Here is a 27,576-nt window from a genome sequence, read left to right as displayed (position 1 = left end):
TGTAATACTGTTTAAACGGGACTAATCTCGCTTGCTCGGTCCATTCAAAGCCTCCAGGCACTGATGCAAAGTTGTAATCACCCATTATGTCAGTGTGTATTTTGGACAACCAACAGGGCTGTAATGAACTCCTGTTAATAATCTCCAGCCTTTCCCATTCTTACCTTTAGGTTTTGCTTGCTACACAACAATATATGAAAAAAAAAACAAGCGAAACAAAACTACATTAAGGAAGATACAAAAGCTAACACACACAGTTTACATTAGTTTGAGGTTCACAACAGTCAATGCTTTTAATTGATCAATCTGAAATGGAAATTCAGACACAACCAGAACCAAATTACAGCAAAGCAGAAGCATATTTGAATCATTTTCCCCCACTGCTGGAGACAAGAGGCTCTCGAGGTAAGCATACACATTAAATGAACATCATGAGCACACTTACTAAACCCAAATAATCCTCCGCTCTTTGTAATGATGTCATCACTGAGCTCTGACTTAATCTGGAACTCATGTTTATGCAGTGGAAGAGGTAATAACCTTATTATCCCTCCTAAACAACTGCAGATTTTAGATTCAAGCATGTGTTGGTGTGTGTGAGTGTGTGTAGAAGGGAGAGCGTGGACAGACAGCTGTTGTGTTCCACTGACTGTTTGTTTTTTTTGGGGGGGTTGCACCTTTAACATATCTTTCAAAACAAATTGATATTGCAGATGTTGAGCATAACATTAAGTGAGAGAAATAAATTATTTTATAATATATCAAGGCAATAATTATTATGAATGATTGAGGAATGGGGGGAGTTTGAACCTAAAGCAAAAACTGTTGCACATGTGCAAATACTCGTAAGTGCCATTTATTTATTACATGACATGGATGCCGCTTTCACACTGACCATCCCGCAAAGCCCGTTCAAACTTTAAAACTTTGTATGGAAAACAAAATGAATCATTGAATATTTGTACTAAACTGCTAGTGTAGTTCTGACTTGGGTAGAGCCCTAGTAATTTATTAGAAAACTATCAAAGAAACAATTTTAGAATCAAGCATAACATCATTTTCTAAGACCTTAACATGTATGCATGTTTTGATATAACTCTATTAACTTACTGTGAATTTGTGAATGTGTGTGTGGGTGGGTCACTAAGACAGACAGACATGCACACTAAACTAACTAAAATGTGTTGATAAAACAAATGCACTTTCTCTTCGGTCATCATTACAAAATATGCAGACATTGTTTGGCAAAAAAAATTGAACTCTAGCACCTTGCGTTGAATGGCAACAACAGACCTGAGGCATGAATAATGTCTCTCTTTTCCTTTTGCTCATAGTTTCGTTCTCTGGCACTATTTCTTATTTTTCAGTGAAGCCACATCCAATATATTTAGATGTAATGTTTTTTGGAGGGGTTCTGACTGAGTTGAGCTGTAGGTAAAAAGTAATTTAGAGAAGATGCAGATTTAAGGCAGCATGCAGAAGCTGAGACTCAAACCCACGCGATCACAGTCACCTCCTAAACCAAGCTAAGAAGTCTCCAACTCATACCTTGCTGAGTTTAAGGCTCAATCTGTGTGAGCACATACTGATCAAAGATTAAAGCTGAGGCCTTAGGACATATTTTATGAAGAGCAAAGTTATTACATTGCTGTTCTGACACAAGTTCTCCCTGGTGCTGAAGCGAGAGGATTTCACAGGTCCCTGCTCTTTACCCTGATACTTTTTCCATATAAATTTGGGCAGCACTAACCAGAAGGTTAGAGACCTCGAGCTCAGGACCAGAAGATTACCAGTTCGAATGCCTGGACAAGCTGTGAAAATCTGGACAGGGGAAGAGGAGAAGCATTTCTTTATCCCACTTGAAAAAGTGTCATTTAAAGAGTGGCCTTGGGCATGGCGCTTGACCCTCATCTTCTCCACTCAAGTTCCAATAGTAGAAGTCTGTTCGGTATTTGGACTTAGCAGCCTCTTGGTATGACTGGATAGAAAGTGTGCAGCAGGGCATGGCTGCAAAGGACTATACGCTCTGAGAACCTATCAGTTCATAAAAGCCTTCAGAAAGTAGGATTTTCTGAGTTTCTGCAAAGAGACTCTCTGACATCTGTCCATCCTATGTTCTGAAATATATTCCAAACCTGCAAACAAATGGAAATCATTCAATAACTTTTACTTAGGACTTCCCGCAGCGCAATGGTGACTGAGGATTTGGATTTAGGGAAGTCAAAAATGGCACCGTTACACCACAGAGAATCAGCCTGCTTTAATAAAGTAACCCAGCTATTTGAATAAAAGTAGTCCAGATCCAAACCAGAAAAGATACTAATACGACAGTGAAGAAAGTACAGCCTCAGCGGGCTGCTTTACATAACACTGTACACAAAAGTTGATGGGCCAAGTCCATATCATATGTTGTGTCTTTTCTTTCTTATCAGATCTGAATTCAATGGAAAATACAACAGATTGAACACTGGACTGTCTTTCTTACCTCTTCTCATTGTCTCTCTGAGGCGAAAATTCACCATGTAACTCCTCTGTTACGAGGTCTGAAAGGTATCCAAAATATAACACTCTGGTATTTTTCTTACTCGCTGTATGAAGAACAATCCACAGAGAGTGCTTACACACGCACACCCACACACACACAAATAACCCCAGAAAAAACCCTCCCCAGAGATTACATCGCTCCATTCAGTGTGACAATAAGGAAGAAGACGAAGAAGAAATCTCTTTTATGTCCTCTTCACCAATGAAAGAGAGCAGAGAAGCTAAGAGAAACATGGGAATCACAAATAGCCCTCCCTGGAGGCCATCAGCACTGAGTCAGGAGAGTTGTTGTCAGAGTTTCGTTTGATTCGTGCAGTTGAATCGTTCATAATGCAGGAGCTAGTGTTACCCACTCCTGGGTAATCACACGCCACTCAAGGTTCGTAGGAACTAACAAACTCTGTGTAATATTCAGAAATAGACGGGCAACTCTAGACTACTACTAGTATACTTATGAGCACCACAATTACAGCTGGCTTTGTATTGAATAACAAAATAATTATAAAATAGTATAAACATAATTTTGAAACAATAAAGTCTGGACTTGTCGACATTTGCATGTTAATAATCACTTTAAATGACTGTTGAGTTTCTCCGTCAGTCAGTAACAACCTGTATTCTCAGGATATACCCTCTTATGTGTTTACAGCTATCAGCTGCACTATTGTACCAGGAGGCAGAATTTATGGGTTTCTGTGCACACTAGATCTTGTTAAGGATTGCGTTCACAGTTTAGGATTTACCTGTAGTGTGATTTATCAGCCCAGATTGTTTTTGTGGTGAATTGCAGAGTGTTGTAGATATCAGTCTGCCTTTTCTCGAAAATAATAGATGGAACTTGGCTTGTGGTGCTTAAAGCACCAAGAAATACATTTGAAACTCAAAAGTAATGTCTCTTTTCCAGAAATCATGACCTGGTTACTCAAGATAATCCACAAACCTTGTTGTGAGTAGTTTCATGTTGGAACTATTTTCTTTCTACCCAACTACATCTGCCAACTGCATCATTGGGCAGAAGGAAGCATGCATCTATTACTGGATGAGCAGCTTGTGATCGTGCAAGATATAAACATTAATGGTGTTTTCCTCGGCTGAGCTGTAACGTTAGCTAGCTCAGTATTGGTAGGTAAGCTTCTTCCTGTATGGTGACACGATTGGTGAGTGTAGTTCAGTAAAAAGAAAATAGTTCCTACATAAAACAGCTCACGACAAGGTTTGTGGATTATCTTGAGTAACTGGGTCATGATTTCTGGAAAGAGACGTTGTGGAATTTTTCAAATGTATTTATTTATTTTTATGCTTTGGGCACCACGAGCCAAGTACCATCTAGTTTCATTACATTTGAGAGAAGTAACACATATGTATGGCTGATGTCTCCTACACTTTGCAATTCGCACCAGAACAGTCTAGACTGATCAGCAGCACTTCAGGTAAGAGGAAATGCATGTTTTTTTGATTTTAGGGTGAACTGCCCCTTTAATTAATTTCAAGTTTAGCATATAATTCCAAAACTGATACGAGGTCATCTGGCTGCGTTGAACAAAGTTCTCTCAGGCAAATCAAAATCAAAAGAATATGGTATTAAACTTGATATTATTTATGCTATTTAAATTATTCTGATGATTAAATAATTAAATAAAGAGCTAAGACTGTCTCACGTGATCATTTACTATATGTTTTATTGCACATAAAGTTATCATTAATTGCCTTTTATATGATAGACCATTTGACTTACGTCATTTTTCCAAACTTTGTTGATGCAATTTATCAACTTTCTAGACTCCAGACTTATTGAACCTTGAAGGTGCGCCTTCAGTCAAGTAGGAATGGGAGATCCCAAGTGTCTTAAAAAATAAAGATATCAAAAATGAGTCAATATTTTAATTGTCGCCATGGGAGTGAAAGAGGGGCAGTCAGAGAGAAAGAGAACAGAGGAAGTCTTAGTTTGAAAAAGAAAAGAAAAAACAAGTGCAAAATATTGGATTTGGTTGAGGTCATTTTAGATTGGCAGGATTCACAAAAAAAAAAAACAAAAACAGAAAAAATAGAGTAGAGACAGAAAAGCAAGACAAAACATTAGAGCAGAAGGGGCTTTGCAAATAGTCCTTCAGAGGAATGGTAGTGGAGAGTCGGAAGTCACTTCATTCATTAAACTGATTGATTCATCGTCAGAGTTTCTGTTGGTCTGTGTGTTTAGACAACACAGAACCCAAGAGACTCGGCAGGAGAGGGAGAGAAAGATCAATGATGTTTTAAGGGAAGAATGAAGTAGCAAGGCAGAAAGAGAGAGTGCCAGGGAAAGTGAGATAGATCGAGTGTGTGTGTGTTTGTGTCTGCGTGAGCTCATGTGTAGGGAGAATTCAAACTGATGGCTTTTATTGAAATATACCTGAAGACAGTGAGACAAATTAACTCTCTGACAACACATCCATACACCAGGATATGCAAGGTATAGCTTATTTATCTTTTGTCACATATTAACATCAATTTTCTTGTTATGAGACATTTTTTTCCATTGTTTTTCCATTGAGTATAATTTTCTTGCCAATCATAACTTCTCCCCAAGTTTAGATAAAAACAAAAGCGTCAATAGCCATACTGATACAGGAAATTTCATTACACTGTCACATCTCATCTCTCAATAGCATATTTATTTTACCTTATTGAGTCAAAAATATAATATATAATATGTTTGATGCATAGCTTTACCTCAGTCTGTCTCTCTCTCTCTCTTTCTCTCTCTCACACACACACACACACACTAAAAAAAATTGCAGGAAAACCACAAAACTGAGAAGAGGCGCAAGAAATCCACACTGTCAGCAGAAACAGACAAGCTTCAATGAGAATGGAAAGCAAACAGTCGGACCTCTTCTTCCCAGTATATATATTGCATTTCACAGGATCCAAACATATTGCCCCCATGACAATATCATTTCAAGAGAAAAAAAAAACACATTTTCCTCACCCATAAGGCATGGTGCTGAGACCATTTCTTTCAGCACTGCCTCAGACCTACTCACTACTCACTCAAGAGGCTAACTTGGCCTCGTAACAAAGAATTCAACAAAACATGCTGGTCTTTTTACATACAGAACACATACGCCTGCAGACGCCTACTCCTGCTATCACACTGAGCACCAAGCCAGTTAAAACTTTTGTAGCCTGTGGGCAATGAAGCAATACTGTGAAACCGTGCAACACTTTTAGGTTATTTACCGAAATTACAGCCATCTGCAGGGCTGTTGACCTCTAAAGGAGTGCCGCTGCCCTCGTGCCACCGGTGGTCTTGGCAAGCTGTTTGAATTTTGACAATCAGAGTTTCGAAATTCACTAAATTTTCAATTATGGAAAAGGAAATGTAGTATTCCGATAGCAGTTTAGTTTATAGTTTAAACTTGTCATGGTGTTTCAGCTTGCTTTTTACTGTTGTTTTTAAGCGGTTTCCAATGTTTTGACAGGTTGTCATGTAAACATGAAATCAGTGTTCACTGGGATGTCTTCCTGACCTTAACACATGCTGTGTACAAGTCCTCTCTCTGTGTCTGTCTGAAATAACCCATATGCAATGAAACTTTGCTCCCATTCCCCTTGCCAAACCCCAGTTTCTGTTGGTATCTGCACCGCAGGGAGCTCAAAAATGTCTTCCCCTGTGGCATCACCAGGCACCATCTGCATCATCTCTCACAGTGCCTGGCAGGGCCCACAGTAACTCTCCCATGAACCCCTGCAGCTGTTTTCTGGTAGGTCAGTCCGGTCCATCTCTTTTTTCTCTAACCATAAGTGAGAGAGGTTGTACTCCCAACTATGTGATACCAGCGTTCACAGAGAGCTGCCTAAGGTGGCATGCACAAATGGAAATATTCATTTTTCAGATGGCAGACTTCCACCACACCCCCATCCATACTCTTTAAACCCTATACACCATCCGCTAATGTACACCCTAGTGGGTGCCAGGCCCTCAGGACAGATGTATAGAATCAGAGGCATGGGTGATTAATAACCCAGAGAGCTCATTTTTGGCTTCATGTGAGAAAAAAATGACTGTCTAGCACTAAGCTGCCAGCCCTAGTCCTCTCTAAGAGCACATCCGTTGGCCTCTTCAACAGATATGAGTTTATACAAGCTGCTGGAAAAGTGCCACGCCACACTTAAGGTTGGTCTTTATCCCTGCTTCTGGACAGGCAGGTGAGGGACACCAGCCCTTAGGCAGTGATATCGCAACCAAAAAGAAATCCACCAGTCTCCCCTGGATATATGACAGGAAGCCTGTGGGGGTATTAAGTACAGCAAGGCAATGCCACAGGGAAGAAGCTGACATGTTGTTGATAATCACCACCCTGCCCATGTATTGGAGTTTAAAGAGTGGCCTCCTCCACTTCAACATCCTGGGTCCAATCACCTGTAATGTGCCCTCCTTGTTCTTTGTGACCCATTCCTCCAAGCTGATGTATACCTGGAGTAATTTAAGCCCTGTCTCTTTCCACTGAGGGCCATTTGTTAGCTGTGAGAGAGAAATCCCCTCCAAGTGGCGGATTGTGCTATGTTGTGTTTACCCCAGTTGACCATGGCACGAGATTCTACCTAAAAAACAACTGAAAAAGGGGCTGTCCTCCATTGCTCTTGTGTCTTGTTCATTCCTAATTAAAATAGGTCATCATCATTGGCAGATAAAGAGGAAAAATGGCCTACTTAGCCCTAATTCAGCTGCACATACTACCGCAACCACTTCCTAAACAGAAGCAGGGGTGGACTGGCAACCAAAAGCAGCCTGGGGAATTTGGTATCAAGGGGGCCCCATTGGTACACCAAATACAAACTAACACAACATGTTTGTTGATGGCATAATTGTTGTGTTTATGTGTACAGATAGCAAAAAAAAATCAAATTTCAATTAATGCAATGATCATTTAATACCTGATATGACTTAATGAAACTTCCTCAGAGCACAGAGTTTCACCTGCATGGATGTGGTTTTGCAGGATGTAGCAGGGTGTGCTTCAGGGAACTACCTTAGTGCCTCAGCACCGCCAAACCCGTGCTCTGGGAATACGTTCATGGGTTTTCTTTGATGGATGGTGTACAAGTAATAAGCTCCTTTGGGCTATACTAAGTTGATTTCAGAACACAGACCCCTAATCTGAGTCAATTTTTGTTGATCCATCTAAATGTCAAAATATTTTTGCACTATTTAGTTGTACATATATTTTCCAGTATAAATCATATGAAAATCTGCAGTGAAGTCTAGTGACAGTTGCAGCAGTGCCAGCAGTAACGTTTAGAAGCAAAAATCTAAATGTATTTCCATAAACTGATGACCACAAAAAACCAAAACAAAAAGAAAACCCATCCTATTTGTAGTTTAAATGAGGCTCACGGCCTCCTGTATGTTTAATCTTGGGCGTTGAGGCAAAGGTTAGGTGAAACACTTAGTTCTGGTAGCACATCCAAGAGTGAAGAGACAACCCAATGCAAGCAGACAATGCACGGGACCCTCCCCCCCAGGTTTTAAGGGACTCCCTTGACTTAATGGCCTGCTTTTAAGAATTATTTTAGGTATTGCAAACAGGTCAACAGTGTTCGAATACAGAACTAAATTAGAACCAGCAAACTACAGGAGAACACAATATTCACAACGCATTATTCACACAAAGCATAACATATTTTTTATGCTTCTGTGCCACTGTCCTCATCATTACCCGCAGACTGCTTAAACAAACCCATTATCTTCGGGCGTCAGCCAGCAAAGCCTTTGTCCTTTTTTTTGGCGCACCCTCTCAGCACCATTGGCTGCTGGTTTTCTCCTTCTATCCATTTTGGCAACAAGTGCTAAATACTTCTAATGAGTACTAGATACTAACTGAGTACTAATTACTTTCACTGTCAGTTGTGATGGCAACGGCTACATGTCATTACGGATTACTCTCCAGCTGTGTTGCTGCAGTTAAGATGACCTATTGCATATCTGTATGTAGGCTGTATTATGCCAAGTAGGGAAAAAAGGACTGACCCTCGCAATACCGTCCCACTGAGAAAATTCCCAAAGTGCTGATGGCCAGTCCGCGCTTGAACAGTAGCCAAACTGAGCAGGGCTATAAGATCCCCTGAGTAACCTGATCTGCCTTGTTTGAGCTGCTTCTCACCTTTATCAAAACCATTATTAAGTGAAATAAAATGTTGCACAAATGCAAAACCCAAGAGTACGACGGTAAGAGAGCAGAAAGGCACAAAAATGTGAAGTAAGCCTGAAAGAAAAGAAGAGACAAAAAGGAGCCGGGAGAGGAAAAAGTCAAGGCAGATAAAAAGGAATAAAGGAGACGCAAAGTCAAAAACACATTAGCGAGGAAAAAAAGAACAGGTGAAAGAGAAATGACAGAAAGGAGTTAAGGTAATGATAGGAAGTATTAAAGGGAGAAAGAGTACATAAAAGGGAGAGAGAGAGTGTGAATTTGCATGTCAGTTGGTGTGTCCCTCTTTTTGTTTTATTATCTGTCACAATAACAGGTGTATTCTGCCAGGGGTAAGCGGGGTAATAATGTGCCCCGTGTATCCACTGATAGGTGATATTAAATTGAACTCAAGACAAACACACTCACTTCACTGTGATGTGACCTTGAGGAGAAAATGAAATAAAAATGTCCGCGGCAATAGTTCTCACTAGATGCTCCTCTGAAAGTGGTAAGTGAAGAAATGACCGAGCATGTTGTCGCAGCTTTAGCGACTAACACTGGTGTTAGCGACCTACAATATTACCTCGCCATTTCTCACAGGTGAGAAACTGGCAACAGCCCGCCTGATTCTGATGTGCCAAATAATGGAGGTAATTAGCTGCATAAGATAGATAGCCAAAACCTAGAGACCAGCCACAATGTTCTGCAAGGAGATAATTAAAAAGCAATTGGCAAGAGATTTTGACACACTTGCATTATTACCTTGCACAGTGGAAAGAAAGACAGCAAATGAACGCCTGGCAGAGGTTCATTTTTTGGGAATGGTGTTTTTTCTACGGTTCAACTGCCTGCCAGCTGTGAGAATTTTCATGCTGTGCATTAAATGTGGAACAGGCGTCTATTTATGTTGATGAAAGACTTTGTGGAATATGTTAGTCTTCTTACAGCCTTTTGTAACAATGGCCATGTTTTTTTTTACAGCTACTAGCCTTGACACAAAAATTAGCAAGAAAATTGTAAAAGTATAAGAAAATGAGTTAGAAAGAAAGAGAGAAAAAAGACAGAAACTTAAAAAACAAGCAAATAAGGAAATGACTGCGAAAGTGCCTAGAATTTTTAATATTTTGAAACATAATTCTAAATATATAATTATTGTGATTGTAAATATATATATATATTTCCCCTGACTTTTTTATAATAATTTTCTTAATCCACTAATTTCTTCCAAAGTTCCCTACTGCCTTTTTCCCCATATTTTACAAAGAAACCACACTAATATGCCAAAGGGTTCAAAGATCCTTATATATGTCATAGAGAATCATGTAGCCTATAATCATGCTACCATTGAGGAGGCAAAACAATGTTGTGTCATGCTTGGTCCAGACTCTCAACTACAGAAGTCAGGAACATGTACACGGTCCTCATCTTATCTTAACCTCTGGACACCCTGAGCCTCCTCACATAAAGTATTCAAAGTATGAAGGACAGAGGCCTTTCAAAATAGCAAACCATGACAATGCAAAAATCATACAATTCTTCATATTTAATACTTTTTCTACCACACCTAGTTTCTTTCTTTACTACCACCACAGACTCACTTTTTCTTGCTCATCCATGTCCATCCGCCGAATAATGAAAAACATCCTATGTGGGAATTTCCAAACAGAAGAAGTGTGGGGAAAAGAGCTGGATCCATACATGATGTGTGAGAGAGACAGAGATAGGGCGATGTGGTTTAAAAAAGCGAGAAAGTTGAAAAGGATAAATATTAGAAAGATTGATGGACAAGGAAAGGAAAGCTAGTTAGATGGATGCAGCGAGAAGAGAGAGAGATCCGATCAAACATTCAGGTGGTGTGGTCTTGTAAAAAAAAATCCCTGCCAATGAAGAATGCACACACCCTGGAATTTATTCATAGATGTATTTATAATGCATGCCCACAGAATGAATGGCTTCCCATGCATCTGAGCATAGCATGTGTGTAAGTGTGACTGTGTGTAGCCTATACATGCCTGTTAGTGCAAAGCTGTGTGTTGAGTGTGTGTATGATCCCCCCCCCCCCCGCATGTGGAGTCTGTCTGGGAGACAGGGCAAGCGCTGATTGATGAGAGACGTTTGTTTTAACGAGCCTCCGGAGTGGATTCACCTTGAGAGAGATTTGGTTTCTCACTTTACACTGCTTCTACTGCTGTCTGAAGATATCTGAAGCCCACACCATCAGTCTGCTGCTTGTGTGTGTGCTCAAGGTGTTTGTTTACCTGTGTGCGTTTTGCGTGTGTATATTTGTGTGGGTTTCTGATGTGCATGCATTTTCGGTGTGTCTGTGTGTGTTAGTGTATAATTCTAGCAGCGTGTTGTTTACAAGTGAGTGAGTGAGAGGCTGTGTTTATGTGTGTGCTATAAATTATTGATTGTGGACCATTTTAGGTTTTTGTCTTTTTCCGTCTTTGCCATTGGCATTTCTTTCGCTCATGTCCTAAATACTATAATGAATTCATCTATGAATTGATTAATTTATTAATCAAAGGTCCAGTGTGTAGGATTTAGGGGGTTGTACTGACAGAAATGAAAAATAATATAAGAGGTATGTTTTCTTTAGTGAATAACCACTTAAAAATAAGAACTGCTGTGTTTTTGTCCCCTTAGAATGAGTCATTTATATCTAAATAGAGAACATGTGCTCTTCCATGGAGATCATCATGTTGTGAACCTCCTATAGATTCACACATTCCCAGAATACAACAGAGGACAAGACTTAGTGTCCTCAGAGGAACCTGCGGCCCTGCTCTGCAGGGACTCCTCAGCCAAATAAGAGATAAATTAATTTCATCTTTGTTTCAGTCAGAAGATATTAAGGAAATGCATGACTGTTTGGTGTCCGTTTTTGAATCTCTCCCCTCCCCTTTGAACAGCAGAGATAGTTGGGAAGATCCTGGTTCAGCTACTTTTTTGAATATTTTGTAAGCAAAAGACTATAGACCTGTAGTTCTCCCTGTAGAGGAGGATCAATGAAGCATCTAATTGTCTGACTGTTAATGCTCCATTAAACTAAATTAGAATTAAACATTAAAATGGTCTCATTCAATGAAAGTATCACCATGTATGGACCAGAGGTGTTAATGCAGGTCTGTTTTAAGGGTTCATGACATTTTAAATATTTTAATGCTCACATACACCCTCAAATATGACCACATTTGATAATCAGGCTGTTGAGGTCACGAAGCAGTCCAAGTATCTTGGTACCGTTCTAGACGACAAGTTGACCGTCAAGCTTCTGTGTGTAAAAAAGCACATCAGTGCATATATTTCTTCCAAACCTCCAATAGTTTTATGTTGACTGCATGATGCTTTATTCCTCTTTTATTGAATCAGATCTTTCTTTTTCTTTAATCTGCTGGTATGGTAGACCTAACTTAAAGCACAGATACAGGTTTCTGGGCATTGTAAAGTCTTGCAGCAAGATCGCAGGCACAATCTTACACAAATTGACTGATGTGTACAGGATCAGAATGCTGAAGAAGGCCCAGTCAGTCCTGGCTGATCCCAGTCACACTTTGTTCAGTGAGTTCAGCTTTCTTCCATCAGGCTTGAAGGACAAATAGGCAAAAGCACTCATTTGTCCCAAAAGCCACTGGCTTCTTAAATAATTTTACATGACCATTTCCTGTTATATATATTTGGTTTCTTTTTGTATTTAATGTATGTTGTATATTTTTTTTATTTATTTTATTTTTTATTATTTTTTATTTTATTTTTTTTTTTATTATTATTATTTATTTATGCTGACTTCACAACAAATTGCCTCTCGGGGATAATAAAGATATCCTGATCCTGACCTTTGGCCAGCAAACCCTGTTTTATATTAATCATTTACCTCTAGTAATGGCAAAATAAAATACTAACCGCTTTGTTGATCTGATATTAAATTGGACATCTGTTCAACACCCATGTTGTAATAGGGCACAAAACAGGCACGGATTAAAAAAGGCATAGGCCTCTGGGTATGAAATCTTGGAGGCCCCCCCTCACCCTTCACTATACACAAACACACACACACACACTCTACTGCATGGGCTACATTCTGTTGGAAACACCTGTAGTTTATACAGGACTTACACACAAAAATTATGATCATAGGATGGAGCCTGTGATCACAACCTGAACAACAACACCTGTAGATATCATGTCATACAGGATTTACACAACGAATATGAAGAAATTAATTAATCAATTCATTAATTTACCAAGTTCAGAACCAGGAAGAGTATTTCCTCTCTGACTGCTAAGTTGGATCAAAGCCTGTCATCCTGTGCTGCGTCCTGTGTTCAAATGTAATTTGAAACAAATTTCCTTCAACTCTTCATCACCTGCGCTAGTCTATATAATTCTACTGTATATACATTGAGGGTGTAGAGAACAGCATAACTTCTTCTACAGCTGCTAACAGCCCACCATCATTCCCACTTGAATGGGAGAACTGTGCACAGACAGTGCATTCAACACTATTACCTGATTGTTTTATCTCAGCTGTCTTCTTCCTTTGTTTCCTTTTATGCTACACAGCGCTACTAAGATCAGTAGACAGAGAGCTGCCTCCACCCGACGAAGTAAACATACAAACTGTGCGCGTGCGTGTTGGGCGAAGCCCCGCGTGAGCGGAGTTGAATTGACAGAGAGGCAGCAGAGACTTAAACATTACAAAGATAAATAACATAGGCATATTTAGTGTACTCAATAAAAAACATGTTCTAGACCTATTCTATACGAAAAGTGACCTTAGATGACGCCACACACAGGCCTAAAATAAAATTGATTTGAGTTTCAGAGGGGGCGGGGGGGCAAGATGGCGCCTGGCCTTGATGGTTTAAATAGTTAGTTAAAACTGTCACGACTAAAATAGATAAGAAAAGGATAAACTGTGGGGTTGTTAAACTCGTGCCTACCTGCCAACGGGTCTCCACCATCCGCTTCGCTGTTCGGCTGGTCCTCCACCTTAGTATCCGGCTTTAAAAAAAATAGGTCCCTCTTGATGCCACATTCTGGCTCTTTTCCAGAGAGGCGAGTGTGGGGGGGAAAAGCTGAAATTGAGGAAATATTTTCCGTATTTCAAGCTCTACGTTTTCTCTCTTCACCTTCCCTTTTGCTGCTCCACTGGTCCGCCATTTGTTTAATCCATTTTCTGCTATGAGGAGAACTACTCTGTTCGGTCTTGGCGCGTTCTAATTCTCACGGTCACATGACTCATCGTCATCATCACAGACACAGCAACAAGGCAATCATAAAACTTTTTCTGTTATCAAATAAAGTAACGTGAATTTATTCATATTGCAAGAGGGATACTAGCATAAAGTTAAGGGGTTTTTTTAAGACGAAGCAAAGGCTGGATGCTACAGTTGGTGGGGTTTGGAGGCCCCCTAGAGGTCGGAGGCCCCTGGGCACTGGCCCAATTGGCCCGGTGTTTAATCCATGCTCGGCACAAAATGATGGTTAATAGTGAAGAGTGCAGGCAGTGATTGGAAAAGTCAGTCTCTATCCACGTAGTGAAATTAATTCCTCAATTTGCCAGAGAACCCTAGAGTCTCATTTAAAAACCTCTGGGACTGCCTTTTTAAAAAAGTGCTTTTAGAGCACCATACAAAGAAAACGCGTTTCTACTTTTGGCCTTTAGGAGGCGCCGTAAGAAATTCCCGCTCCTCCTCGGTGCTGCTGCTGTTAGCTCCTGGCGCTCTTGTTGACTGTACACAACATTAATGGCGGAAGTCGCTTCATTCTGTGAGTTTTTTTTTGTTAAATATTTCTAAAGCAAAGCCATGACAGGTGAAAAATGTGAAGTCGGTTTATTAGCGGCGGAGCATATTGTCCTCGTGCGTGTTGTTTGTGTCAGAATTGTGCGGTTTTATCGGTGAACAACGGGAAGCAGCAAAGCGAGGCTCATTGCTCCAATGTCTCCCTATTCATTTGAAAACAGCTACGTTAGAGTGGTGATGTGAAACTGTCGTCGGGTAAGGATGTCAAAGTCCAATTTCACAAGAAGTTTAGTCTAATATGTGTCACGAAATGTTCAGCGGTGTTGCTCGCTGTTAAATGAGCTCGTGATTCAGTGGTTTAGCATCGATTTAGCAGTGGAGTAATGCATCATGAGCTGCTGCAGCCCACTTAAGCATTAACACAAAGTGTGGTCGATTATTTCAGCAGCTGGAGAAGCACTGCAGGCTAAACATCAGTGGTTATTCGGTTGAAAGATGTAGGTTGTTTATGTTGCAGTGAAATATTAATGTGTGAACATTCAACAAGATTTGAAGTGTGGAGATTTTACACTGAAATCTTTCAAATATTTACACATGCTGTCAGTCAGGGAAAAAAGTAAGTAATGGACCATGTGTTTTATGTCCTTGTGCTTTTAGTCATTTTAACTATATTTCTTTGTTTTACTCTTATTTGTGAAGCACTTTGTAACTTTGTTTAGATAAGTGCATTACAAATTAGGTTATTATTATTATTGTTATTATTATTATTAGGCCTGGTATTATTTTGACATCTGGTAAAAAGACTTAGTACAAAAGAGCAGAATCTGTGTGACATGTGAGAGTATTATTGATACCCATTAGCAGCAGCTGCTTTGTACTGACCCTTTTTATAATACAATTCGGGGAAATCTGAAAACATAATAATAAATGAATGATGCTTACCAATTGTTTTGAATAGTGGGACTAGATTTATGATGTGCTTAAAACAAATTATAATTAGAAAACAAGTTAAAAGGTTTTACTTTGACTTTTACTGGAGTTGTTGATAAGTGCCTCGGTGCGTGCAATATGATTAGATAATTTCAATTTATGGCAGCTTAAGTTTAAGTAACTTGCCAAATGAATACTACCTGTGGTAGTACACACAGGCCCATGAAAGGTAATAATTGACAAAGCCCTGTTTTGTCACTTGGCAGGGCCAAGGAAGGACATAGTTAAAAGTTCAGCTGAGGTTGTTATTGTTGTGACAAGACAGCAGCATAACAGTTTGTCTTTCTTATTCATAGTTTGCTCTTTTCTCCTAGCTGGACTGTAAAGCTGAAAGGTGAGCAAGAGGGGTACTGGCAGGCTGCATAGTGTTTGCATTATGTTTTTTTTTTTGGTTAATGTATGTTTCAAAGTGGGAGAAGGAATGCATTGTATACATTACAGGATTTGATGTAAAAAAAAAATGTGGCCAGAGAAGACAAATTTCAAAAGTTTGGTTTAGTAAAATGCATTGGTGCAGTGGTAGTTGGTGAGGTGGGTGTACTACTCGAAGGATGGGTAGGTTTGGAGGAAGTGGATATAATCTCTTATATATTCCTGTGGCGTTTTGCCTGATAGGTGGGTATACTGCAAACAGGCAGAAATAGAGGTGGATATACCCAGTGCAACTGCATTTACCGTTCACAACAGCTCTGGTTAAACTTTGATGAATAATATTTGTTCTTCAGTGTAAAATTGTAATTTACAGATTATTTCAGATATTATTCCAAATAGTAATTTGTAATTTCAAATTAATTCTTAAATTTAGCCAGCAGAAAATGATGAAAGGAGTTACGATGTGGATTATTTATGTTGTACAACTGAAAAATTCTGGCATTTTACCTTTTGACAAAGTAAAAGTGTTTGTTTTTAAGTGAATGGTTATAAAATTGATTCCCGCTCATTCAAATTATATTTTAGGGCTGCAGTGAATGATTATTGAATAATCTACAAATCATTTTCTTGGATAATTGCTGTTTTGGAGTCATGTCCACTGTAATTTCTCAGAGGCTAAAGTTTACTTTAAATTTCTTGTTACATATTAAAAACCAGAACCCCAAACATGTTCAGTCTAATATCATACATGGCAAAGAAAAGCAGAAAATTCACACATTTGAGAAGCTGAATGCATATGTTTGGTATTTTTACTTGAGAAATAACTAATCAAACTTTAGTGATAGATTAATGAAACCATTAATCAATTATCTAGATAACTGATGATTCAATTTTTGTGAAATGACTAATTGTTCAACTCTTTTTTGTCTTTTTTTTTTACAACTACTTTTGCTGCCCTATGGGTTTGTTTCCCATTCAGTATATATTATTTATATTATTATGAAATAAACATCTTTAGGTTGTAGATTGTTGGTCAGACAAAACAAGAAATCTGCTGATGTCACAGAAGTTCTGATGTTTTTTTTTTCTTAACTTTTTCATTGAAAACAAATTAATCAAGAAAATAATCAGCACATTATTTGTGTCTTGAGTAACCCAGAGGTCCAAACATAGTGTCGCTGTACTCACATGTGTATGTTAGCGTTTGTATTTAGTCTGTTTGTGTCGGGTGGAATTATTAGGACCAGAGGAGGGCTGGTGATAAACTGGGATTAGAGACAAGCTGGACAGTGAAATGACTTCCTTTCATTGATTTTGAAAGAAAAGAACAAAAGCAAGAAACAAAGATAAAAGCAAGAAGAGTAGCAACAGTGTCTGTCCTCCTCTCCTCAGTTCCAGGTGAGTCGGCTGATTGAAGACGGGCTCCTGTGGATCCTGGCCATGGATGAAGAGTTGACGCCTTTGGACTGCCTGCTGCCCTCAGGTACTGCCTTTCAAACACACATTCCCATGGCGCAAGCACGCATGCACGCAATCAATCAAATGCGCAGGGCCATGCGCATATGGCGCGTTCACCCACAAGCCACAAACTGGGACCCAAACATAGATCTGTATGCATCTGATCAAAACACACACTTACTCACATCACTGTCACACTTGTCTTCCTCTCTCTGCTTCTCCCAGTCACTCTGACACACAGACAGTCTCGGGGGAATTAAAACTCAAAAACAAATCACTGGCACTTTCATGACAACAATGTGTATATGTATGAGATGCACTTTCTTGTTTCGTTTTTGTTTTGCTGCGAACATAATGAACCTTTATTGAAAGAGGGCCCGATGCTTGTAAAGTTTGCTGTTTGAGAAAAACAAACTTTGAAGAGGCATTTTGCTTATTGAAATATTTCTAAAAATAAATAATCTTGCTCCCGAATACAATCCCTGTCATCATATAAATTCACTTTGTCAAACACCAGAAAATCAAGTACAATCTGATATTTGACTGGAAAGAATCCCATGGTAGCACATTTATTCTCTTATCCAAAGGCACATTTTTGTTCCAGGACTAATTTCCCCAAAGATTTTGAATGTGTTGATGCTCTCAAAAAACAAAACCCTCACGATGGTCAGCACTGACTGCCCTATAGACCTGAGGAGGAAGCGGGTTATATGTGCCTTTATCAACTGCTCTCAGGTCAAGGTTTATCTCCCTGGTGGTGTGTGTGAGTGTGGAGGAAGAGGAGCTGAGATGAGCCTAAGGGTGGGTTTTACCCCAAGCTGTAAGGGTCAAAAGGATCATATACCAGTTTGGCCTTTAGTGGAGACAGTAGCCACATGTAATTCCCTTGTTTGCTAGTCTTGTATTAGAATACTGCATTCATGATTTCCTTGTATCTTTGAGATCTATTTTATAAAAAAAATAATATAATGACTTACATGAAAAAAATCCCTTACATGCTTGTATATTATGATAAAGGGGCTACCATTTGTTGCCTAGTACTAGATACACTCTGTACAAATGAAATTGTGATGTGGGGTTTTGACACCTACTAGAAATATTGTCCACCCACAGAGAGATATAAATAGACAGATTTGGACTGAAAAACAAGCATTCTGTCCCCAGTAAACTCAGCAGTGTCAGAGCTTTTGCTCCTCTCATCCTTTCATGGATTCATCGGCGTTCAGGCAAAGGTTCAAAGACATCAAGTAAGTGTGAAATTTAATGATGAGGTATAGATGAATTTCAGGTATCTGTGGTGTTGCATTCCTAGAGTTATTTCACAAAGAGGTCTTTTGGTGGAACTGCTTTTCTTTTAACCTGCTACAATTTGGACAGCTGAAGAATCTTGTATTGAGCTGTACTCTTCTTGAAATATAGAAATATTCTGTCTTGACCTCTTGTCGTCTATGTTTGCCAATTCACGGAGTGGAATGTGAAAAAAAAACATCACTAAACAAGAAAATTGGCAAGGTGCAGTGCCAAGGACAAACATTGTTTGGTTCCAGCTTCTTCAGTATAATATAACTGAATATATTAAAGTTATGGACTGTTGGACACACAAAATAAGCAATGTGAAGACGACACTGAATCAATCAGTTTATTGTAAAAAATAATCTACAGCCCGGCTCTCCAATATATAAGACATTTGTGTACAGTTTTTAATCTGTTTAAGTCTAAATTATATTTAAGGGATTCCAGTGGTTTCTACCATTTTTGCAGGGAAAGATGAGTCAATTTAATATCTTATTTTTTTCTAGAATATCAGGCATATTTTCATTTTTTAAAAAGATAGATAAATAGAGGAATAAAAGGCTTAAACCTTAAATCAAATCACCGAACAATAATTTGCCAGCCCCTGTGCAGTAACTCTGAGGACCCTGTAGTGGTTGCGGACCCCCTGTTAAAGACCCAGGATCTACAGATCGAACAGTAATTTTAATGAGACATTAGTTACAGCCCCAAAACATAATGTGTCCCATTGTGATCAAATGATGAATGCAACCGAAGGATCAGAGCCTATGGGTACTACTACTGTATTATGTACCATATACAGTCTATAGGTTCCTTACATTGCTCTCTTTTTTGCTTCCCTTTTGTCTCTCCCTCAACGTCTCCATTGATTGCTGTTTGAAGGTTATAATCCTGATGTTAGTCTACAAAGACCACTGTAATTTTTCTCCTGTATGTGCACTAATACGTTTGTATATACTTGACATTCTCTTTCATGTGTGTGATTTGCACCAAGCTGAAACACAGAAGCATTGTTGATTTTCTATGCTTGCACAGCTCCAAAATCAATAGCACTCAAAGGCCAACGTCAGTCAAGAGACACTCTCTTCTGATAGGATGCTATCAGCAGTTGAAGCATCCATTGTTACAAATGTTTACTCAAACACGTACGCTAAGCATTGCAGGCTACGCTCTTGAGTTTGCTCACTGTACAAATCCAAGATTTATTCTACAGATTTCACACTGTGTGCAAATAATCCCCCAAATGGTTGCAGAACAGATCAGAGCACAGACACACATCCTCCTAATGGTATAATTTTCTCAATAAATCTGTTACCTTCTATCAAAAGTAAAATGTGTGTTTGAGATTGTATCATACGCTTGTAAAATCTGTCTTCCAGCTGCACAGTATAGTGAAACACTTTTCCCCCATTAGATGAGTTAGAGAATATTTCCATGGTTGCTTTAGTTTCATCTCTTGCAGGAAAAGCTTATCTAGACTCTCGGTGGAGAATATAAAAACAGCCCCTGGATGTCTGCATTTTAAAATCCCTAGTGTGCAAAGTTAGCCTTTTAAATTTCACCATTTTAATTATAAATGCCTATTCCTGGAATATCTATGTGCTTGGTGTGTGTGTGTGTGTGTGTGTGTGTGTGTGTGTGTGTGTGCGCGCGCGCGTGTGCGTGCGCGTGCGTGCGTGTGTGTGTGCGCGCGCGTATGTGAGTGTGTGTTTGTGGTATTTATGCTGTCTGGCACTTTTAAAAGAATCCCAAGGTGACATTTCTTTGAACAGAGTGCACAAAAGGCCGCACACCTCCTCACGTTCGGTGTGTGTGTGTGTGTGTGTGTGTGTGTGTGTGTGTGTGTGTGTGTGTGTGTGTGTGTGTGTGTGTGTGTGTGTGTGTGTGTGTGTGTGTGTGTGTGTGTGTGTGTGTGTGTGAGTGTGAGTGTTTTTGCAACGAGGGGTTATCTGAAAAGTCACGGCTGGTTGAGTTTGTCTTTTGTTCTCTGTACACCTACAGCCAATTAAGAGACAAGACTGACAAATCTACTCCTCCTCTTTCTCCTCCTCACCTACCCCTCCTGGTGTCCTCCTTTCTTTTCCTCCTCCTCCTCCTCCTCCTCCTCCTCACTCCTCCTCCTTTGTGTCTCCTCTTTATCCTCTTTTCCCTTCCTCTTCCTTTTACCATACTCTGCTGGGGTTGACTTTCGTATTGGAAATGACCTTCGAGTGATGTGAACTTTTTAACAACATCAAGCTCGATGCTGCAACAAAGTCACAAACCCAAAGGACAATTTTTTTTCCACACTTTCTCAGCCAAGTCAAAATGCACTCTTTACACTTAAGGGTATGAATCCAAAAAGGGTCTTTTTGCGGACACAAGGCAATGCACATTTTGCAATGAGAATTTCATGAAGCCTAAAGTATATTCTTTTTCTTCTTTCTTGGCCATTGCTTATTCTGGCCTCCCACTGCATTCATGATGTATCAGGGAAGGTGTATTGGGAAAGATACAAGTCTTAGAAATGCCAGGTTGTGCTGTATCCGATCTGTAATGCTGTTGTGTGGAATTTACATAAATGCAGTTTAGGAGAGAGGGGGCATTGTCATCACAGGATGTTGCTGAAACTTGCATATGGCATTTTGGTTTTGCTACAAAAGGCAACAATTTTAAAAATGGATGAAAAATTGTTTATAAGGGCAGGCACGAGAATGAGAGATAAACGAGCAAAATGGCTAAGTGTGGATGCAGGTTAAGAGAGGTTGTCCTTGTTGTTTTTGCTTCATTAAGGCTTTTTCAGCAGCTCTGTTTTTACTTAGTTGATGGATGCAGAGTTTGTCATTATTATGTTTCATCTCCTGCAGATAGAAAAATGAGTGACAATTGTAAAGTATCAGTCAGGGGACCTACATTAGAAGCAGAGCGAAAGAAAAGCTAAAAGCAAGATGGATGGGGAGCTTGAGAGAGGAAATAGACTTGTGAAATGATGCACCCTGGGATAGAGACTTTGACAAAGAAGCATGGAGGTACAATGAGACGGACGAGAGACGTTATAGAATGTCTGGTTATTTTCACTTTTGTTGTTCAGAAAGGCTTTCCTCCATGTTAGATACAGATGGTGTGTCGCCAAGGTGACAAGGAGCCAAGGTAGTCAAAAGAGCATGAATGTGATGCGTGCGAGGCTTACAGGGCTTAGCACTTACTTCTTAAAGTGGTCACCAGGCTTGTAACCAGGGGTAAGCAATTGGTTGCCAAACTGTTTGTTTAATGTTTTACTTTAGTGTTTTTCGTCTTTTTGTTCTTATATGCGAAATTCTGTATGCTGCTGTCATGGCTTACACTTTCTTTACACAATTTTACACCAACATCAGCAGATTGATAAGACAGATTGAATTTTTTAGATTCTGCTTAAACAGCTGAATGCCCTCTCACAACAGAAGAGACTGGGAAAGCCAACACTACATCATGTAGCACCAGAATGTGGGCACAGCTCTCCTGTTGGCCCCCATAGCATGCACTTGAAATAGCACATCACCCTGCATTGGCAATAAATACCTTCAGCTGAATTCACTCTGCCAAGATAATTTGATCATATGTAGGTTTTTGTTGCTGTCAGACTGTTTCCATAGACACTTGATGTCATGGTCTCCATATGCTGCAAGCTCTGCTCTCTCTAGTGTCCAATATATAAATATCACTAATGCAAAAAATATAGAAATGTATTTATGGAGCATCTTGGTAGCCCAGTGGTTACAGTGCATGCCACAATATTGCAACATTTAGGAATCGATTCCAGCCTCGGACCCTTGTTGCATGCCGTGCACCCCCCATTAATTGTGACCCCAGTCGATAAAAGTGAGGGTGATGTGACTGAGGTTAGATTATTGCATAATTTGGATGGACATTGTCTATACTGTGGTTATGTTTTGTCATTTTCGGATGTTGCAAAAAGTCACTAATTGAACTGAGTGGGAAAACATTCTGAACTTCCACAAAAAGCTCCCGACACCCTTGGAATGGTTTCAGATTTTGATTCTCCCTCTTATTTTCTAGTCTCTGTACGGAACATGATAATGACCTCATTATCACGGCATTGTTTTAGTTTTGTTTTTTATTAGGCACATTCAGTGCCCTAACCAACAGCCTCCAATTTGTATTTAAAAGGTGCGTTTTAAACATGCACATAGTGATGTCTTGTGTTTTTGCTGTGTGGCCATTATGTTCCATAGTCTGTGTCTCTGTCTGATTGTTTATGATTCATACCTTTCCCCTGTCCTCCTTTCTTGTGCAGGCACGCAGAGGATCTGTCTGATCATTCTGAACCAGCCTCTGGATAAGGACTACCTACACATCCTCTGGAGTAAAGGTATATCACACACATCACCAGCGCAGATCAAACAAGCCCCCTCAGTATCACTTAGATCTCCACTACATTTGTGTGCACTGAGCATGTATTCCGCAGTTGTTTTTTGTCGGTCTGTGCTCTCTAGCCTGTGTTTCCTCCGCTGTGCAAAATCTTAATTACTGCCATGTCTTTGAAAATGCCCCCTCTCTGCCCTCTGCCCACATTTCTTTTGCGATGTGCTTTAATGAAGTTTAAGTTGACATAATTTTTTCCCCAGAAAATAATTTTCCTTTTTGCAAGGGTGACTTTTTGTTTTATTTGTTTTGTAACTTTCATGGCTACATGACCTCAACAATTGATATAATCAAAACAAAGATGATATTATAAAAAAATGTATTCCTGTGTGTTCACAGCCTTGAATAGGCAGCATGATTTTGTTGCCCCTGATACAGCTTTTGTAGTGTCATGATGAAATTGCATAATGAGTTTTGAATCTGAACATTTCAGTTGTAGCAGCAGGGTCATTTAGCTTTACAGATCAACCTGAAATATACAGTAAGTGATCAAATAAAAACTATATTATAAAAGGCCCTACGCATTTCACTCATAATCTCCAGAGGTGATCATCTTTCACAGCACTGAACCATACATAATAGTACAATTTTTTTTATTCATTTGAACCTCCCAAAAGCACTCTTATAGCAATTGTAAGGTCTCAAGGTAACAAGAATAGCACATCCATTGAGATTCATTCAAGTGTGCATACATTCATTATAGCTAATTGGTTGGTAAATAATGTGAACACAGGCAGTGGCATTAAGTGTCCACTCTACTCAGCAGGGGAGTGACAGGGTCAATATAAACAAAACCTACTGGACCTAAGACCCGCCACGATTAGAGCGTGTGGGCGTTTCAGTCAAAACAAATCCATCCTCAGAACCGACTCTGAGCCATTGCTTACATCTGTGAGCTCTCTTGCAGCCTTTTACCAAAGACGAAATTGTCTAGTTAGAGATATGAGCAGATAGGAAAATCTTTACTGTCGTGCACTCAGACAAACTCATTTGTGTCTTACCCTAAACAGTTAGTCGTTAATGCACAACTCTTGCTTGTATATACTATTAACAAAAGAGCATTTAGAGCAGGACCAAATCTATACTTTCATTTTCAAATATACAGCACCTGTTGTGTAGTACAAACTTGCTGCATGGCTCCACTTCAGCAGTTTTGGAGTAACGGTTATGCCCAGCGGCATTTTGATGATTATTTCTGGGGATGAAAAGAACTATGCTTCATCATTTTCACACTAGCAAACTGCTGGTAACAAGTTTGCTGGCAAATTATGAACCAGGGAAGTCCACTTTTTTGTAGTTGGTAACTAAAGGGTATAAAAATGGATTTGATTTCCCTTCTGCGCCATGAATACTCTATGCCCTTTATCAGAGTAAAAGACAAACAGACATCCAGACAACTCAAAAACATGCAAAAAAGGCTCATCGTTAAAAGAGGAAAAATAGGTTTTTGAGGGGAAGTAGAGCTCCAGACTCCCTGAGGTGTCGCTTATGAGACGCGTTGATGCATAGCGGTTGTGCTACTTGGCTGTGATGTATTAAATATGCAAAGCTGACTTTGAGCCTTTAAACCAGACAGTGTCATCTCAACCTGTATCCTAGAACTTTGTTTTTTCTTTTAAATATGATAAACTGATCAGAAACAGAGCCTTACTGAACAAGAGCAACTTGTGCTGAATGTGTTAGGCACGCAGCTGTTTTATCAAGGACTTAATGGAGAAATGTGGCCTGGATCACTGGTTCTCAACAGTGTTTATGCTGAGACCATGAAACAACAACAAAAAAAACTAGGCACACTAATTTATGTAAAATTTAATACGCAGACTTATGCAATAATGGAAGAAGGTTAGTAAACAACGTAACTTTGAAGGCAAACTTGTGATTAAACCCACATCAGATTGAATTTTAATGAACACAGCTTTGATATTCTTATCAACTTAGCAAAAACCCAAGAGGCACCTGAGCTCTTTCCATCTCACGGCTCTTTCAGTTTTTGCCTTTATAGTAGAGGACCTCTACAAAATGTTTCATGGCATTAGACGAAGCAATTTCCTCATCTGATTTCACTCCAAAGGTTGCCTGCTGCCCCAAGAAAAAAGATTCTTTGGATAGTTAATTAAATGAGAAGAATAAAAAAAGTAGAATTTAAAGAAAGAAAAACATATAAAATATTCATCTAAAGGATTTCGATACCTGTTAAATGAAAAGTGAATGGGTTAATTGATGGCAAGTCTCATCAAAGTCTTACAATATGCATCCAGAGTAAAGGACAAGGACAGTTTTCTGTAGCTCTGCACAATACTGTCAAAAATAACACTGCTTATTTTTAAGAAAATTGCAGTTGTTATATAATTTGGAAAGGCATTCAAAGACTCAATTGAAATTTGCTAGCACAAACAACATCTAAACTGAAGAGAGTTTTTCAATATTCAGTTTAAATTGTGTGTTTGCTACCAGCATGTGGATATATCAGACTTGTAATAGATTCTTTACGCCCTGTCAATTGTAACTGACCCTCAACAGTGTTTGGAGATTGAAATTTTACATTCAATATCCTTATTTCCAAATCCAGTGATTACATTTTACAAATATGTATTGTGGAGCTATTGCACATCCTTTTGCTGATTGTTTCACTCATTTTTTCTTATTGCCTTCAATATTTGCCGGTAAAACAGGAACAAGGATAATAAAGCATTGCATCAAATCATTGTCCCATCCAATTGCAATATCTTACGACCACTGTGAGACAGATGGACATATTAGACACACTTTGACAGTGTCATGCAACTTAATAATGTCATACGGCATTTGCTTCCTCTTAGATAAGGCTACCGATTTAAGTTTCAGAAAGATTAGGGGTTGTTTTTTAAGTGCCACAAGCAATACTGTGGTGTGAATGTCAGAAATTGGGAAGCTTTCTTGATCAGTTCTGAACTTGGCAGCAGTGCACATGGGACTTGAAGAAGTTTTGACAGGATGATGATGGTGCGTGAATGGCAGATCTCAGATCTCTCGCAGTGTGATGGTAAACACGCTTGTAGCAAGTTTATCGTTCCTCACTTGATATGCCATGTATTTTTAATGTTGTTTATGGGATAAGCAGATGTCAGTGTGCGCATGAGCGTGTCGGAGTGTGTGTCACTTCCCAGATGGTTGTTCACCTGGAGGCATCGTAGCCAGGTCTCCACCCTTACAGACACGCTCTTACTCACGTACACACGGCACTCTCAGGTTCTCTGATGTGCTGCCCCTGGGCCCCCTCATCACCTGTGGGAGAGGTAGAGCAGCAGGGAGTAGGGGAGCGATAGAGGCTGGAAGAGCGCAGCACTGATCAAAGGGAAGCTCATTTATAGGTACCGAGTGTGATGTTGTGAAGAAGGATCAAGCTGCTTATCGCACTCTCTCACCCTCTCACTCATCTAGTCCATCAGTCACCCACTTGCTCATCTGGTCAGTCACCCACTCACTTGTTCATTCAGTCGATCGGTCTTGCATTTACTTACTTACAGATCCTTCACTTACTTCACTGTGTTACAACACAAACAAGCAAATCAATACAGCAATCAGGGAGGGTAACTCGCTCTACAAGACAAAAAAACAGGCCTGTGCCTGATTTCATCATTTGTTGATGCTGAGCAGCTTGCCAAAGTTGAAGTTTATGAACATCAGCCAGTTGAATATCAGCCTTGCAATCAAGGCCGGCTAAGTGACTGCAAGTGCGCACATACACACTTCTTGAACTTCATGTCTGATGGGGTAAATCAGCATGTGGAGAATTCGAAAAGAGAAGCTGTTCTTGAGGATTTATGGATAAAGCTTGTAAGAAAGCTAAAGACCAAATTCCTGTACGTCATTTAATCGAATAGACAAAAAATTAATTTCAATCAGAAAATTTGCCATCTAGAATTAGAAGGCTTTCACATTAGGGACCTGAGCCTAGATCCAAGTGCACTTGATTCCAAAGTCCAGTTTGTTTGATTAGTTAAAAGTATAGTTTGCATAGTTAGAAAGCTATGTACAATAACTGTGCACGGTTCCCCAGTCGATACTCCAATCCACTTTAAAAGCTGTCATGAGTATGGTTCATGTATACTCCAATATGGTATACATAAGGTGTGAACACAAACCAAACCAAAACACAGACGTAAATTGCTGTTTAACTTGACTACAAGGAGTTTTTGACCAGTTGTGAAACAGTCACAATTTAATACTGATGCCTCTATATCAGGCGGTAGTGCAGTTTGCTGTTGATGGACCCAGATCTGGCTTGGTGAGGCTGCAGCGATTGACCTACAGTCTAAGGACCATTGGGTGTCAGAGAGCTCCAAGCTGGAGAGCAGCAGCTCCTCCTCCAGCCAGGAGCAGAGCCTTGCCTTGTTGCTCCACCAGTATCCTTTGATGATGGTCCATGGGGCAGCAGTGTCTGTCTGCGCTGACCTTTTTTTTAGTGCAACAAAAATGTTATGTTGGCGATGATGCAAGCATACTCAGGCACAGAATAACATGACTAATGCAAAAGCTGAGTGGCAGGGGAGTAGAAAGAGGGGATTTGTACTTGGGCATGGCACAAATCAAACGTACTTAATACGAAAATGCCCTAACAG

At 39.6% G+C, this 27,576-nt stretch overlaps 1 protein-coding gene and 1 long non-coding RNA gene across 4 annotated transcripts in view; one reads left to right on the top strand and one right to left on the bottom strand.

The window, feature by feature from the left end:
• Positions 1–14,073, bottom strand: part of LOC148186028 (uncharacterized) — a 54,922-nt gene extending 40,849 nt beyond the window's left edge. Inside the window, exon 1 of the long non-coding RNA XR_015775384.1 lies at positions 13,658–14,073. This is a non-coding gene — a long non-coding RNA (uncharacterized LOC148186028). The remainder of the gene's footprint in view (positions 1–13,657) is intronic.
• A 296-nt stretch (positions 14,074–14,369) lies between these two features.
• Positions 14,370–27,576, top strand: part of tpk1 (thiamin pyrophosphokinase 1) — a 77,787-nt gene continuing 64,580 nt past the window's right edge. The window contains exons 1-3 of one of the 3 annotated variants that reach the window (XM_042510281.2): positions 14,370–14,486; positions 17,216–17,306; positions 22,848–22,922. In XM_042510281.2, coding sequence (XP_042366215.2) covers positions 17,264–17,306; positions 22,848–22,922 — 118 coding nt within the window. In that variant the 5' untranslated portion in view covers positions 14,370–14,486; positions 17,216–17,263. Of the gene's footprint in view, positions 14,487–14,536; positions 14,717–15,664; positions 15,786–17,215; positions 17,307–22,847; positions 22,923–27,576 lie in introns of those variants that run through there. The other 2 variants (XM_042510282.2, XM_088071670.1) reach the window with 2 other exon arrangements.

This window comes from Plectropomus leopardus, chromosome 21 (genome assembly GCF_026936395.1).
Source record: "Plectropomus leopardus strain MGB_pleo_1.0 chromosome 21, ASM2693639v1, whole genome shotgun sequence".
Taxonomy (NCBI): Eukaryota; Metazoa; Chordata; class Actinopteri; order Perciformes; family Serranidae; genus Plectropomus; species Plectropomus leopardus.
Note: the sequence above shows the minus strand (reverse complement) of the source record. Positions and strands in the feature narration are given on the sequence as shown.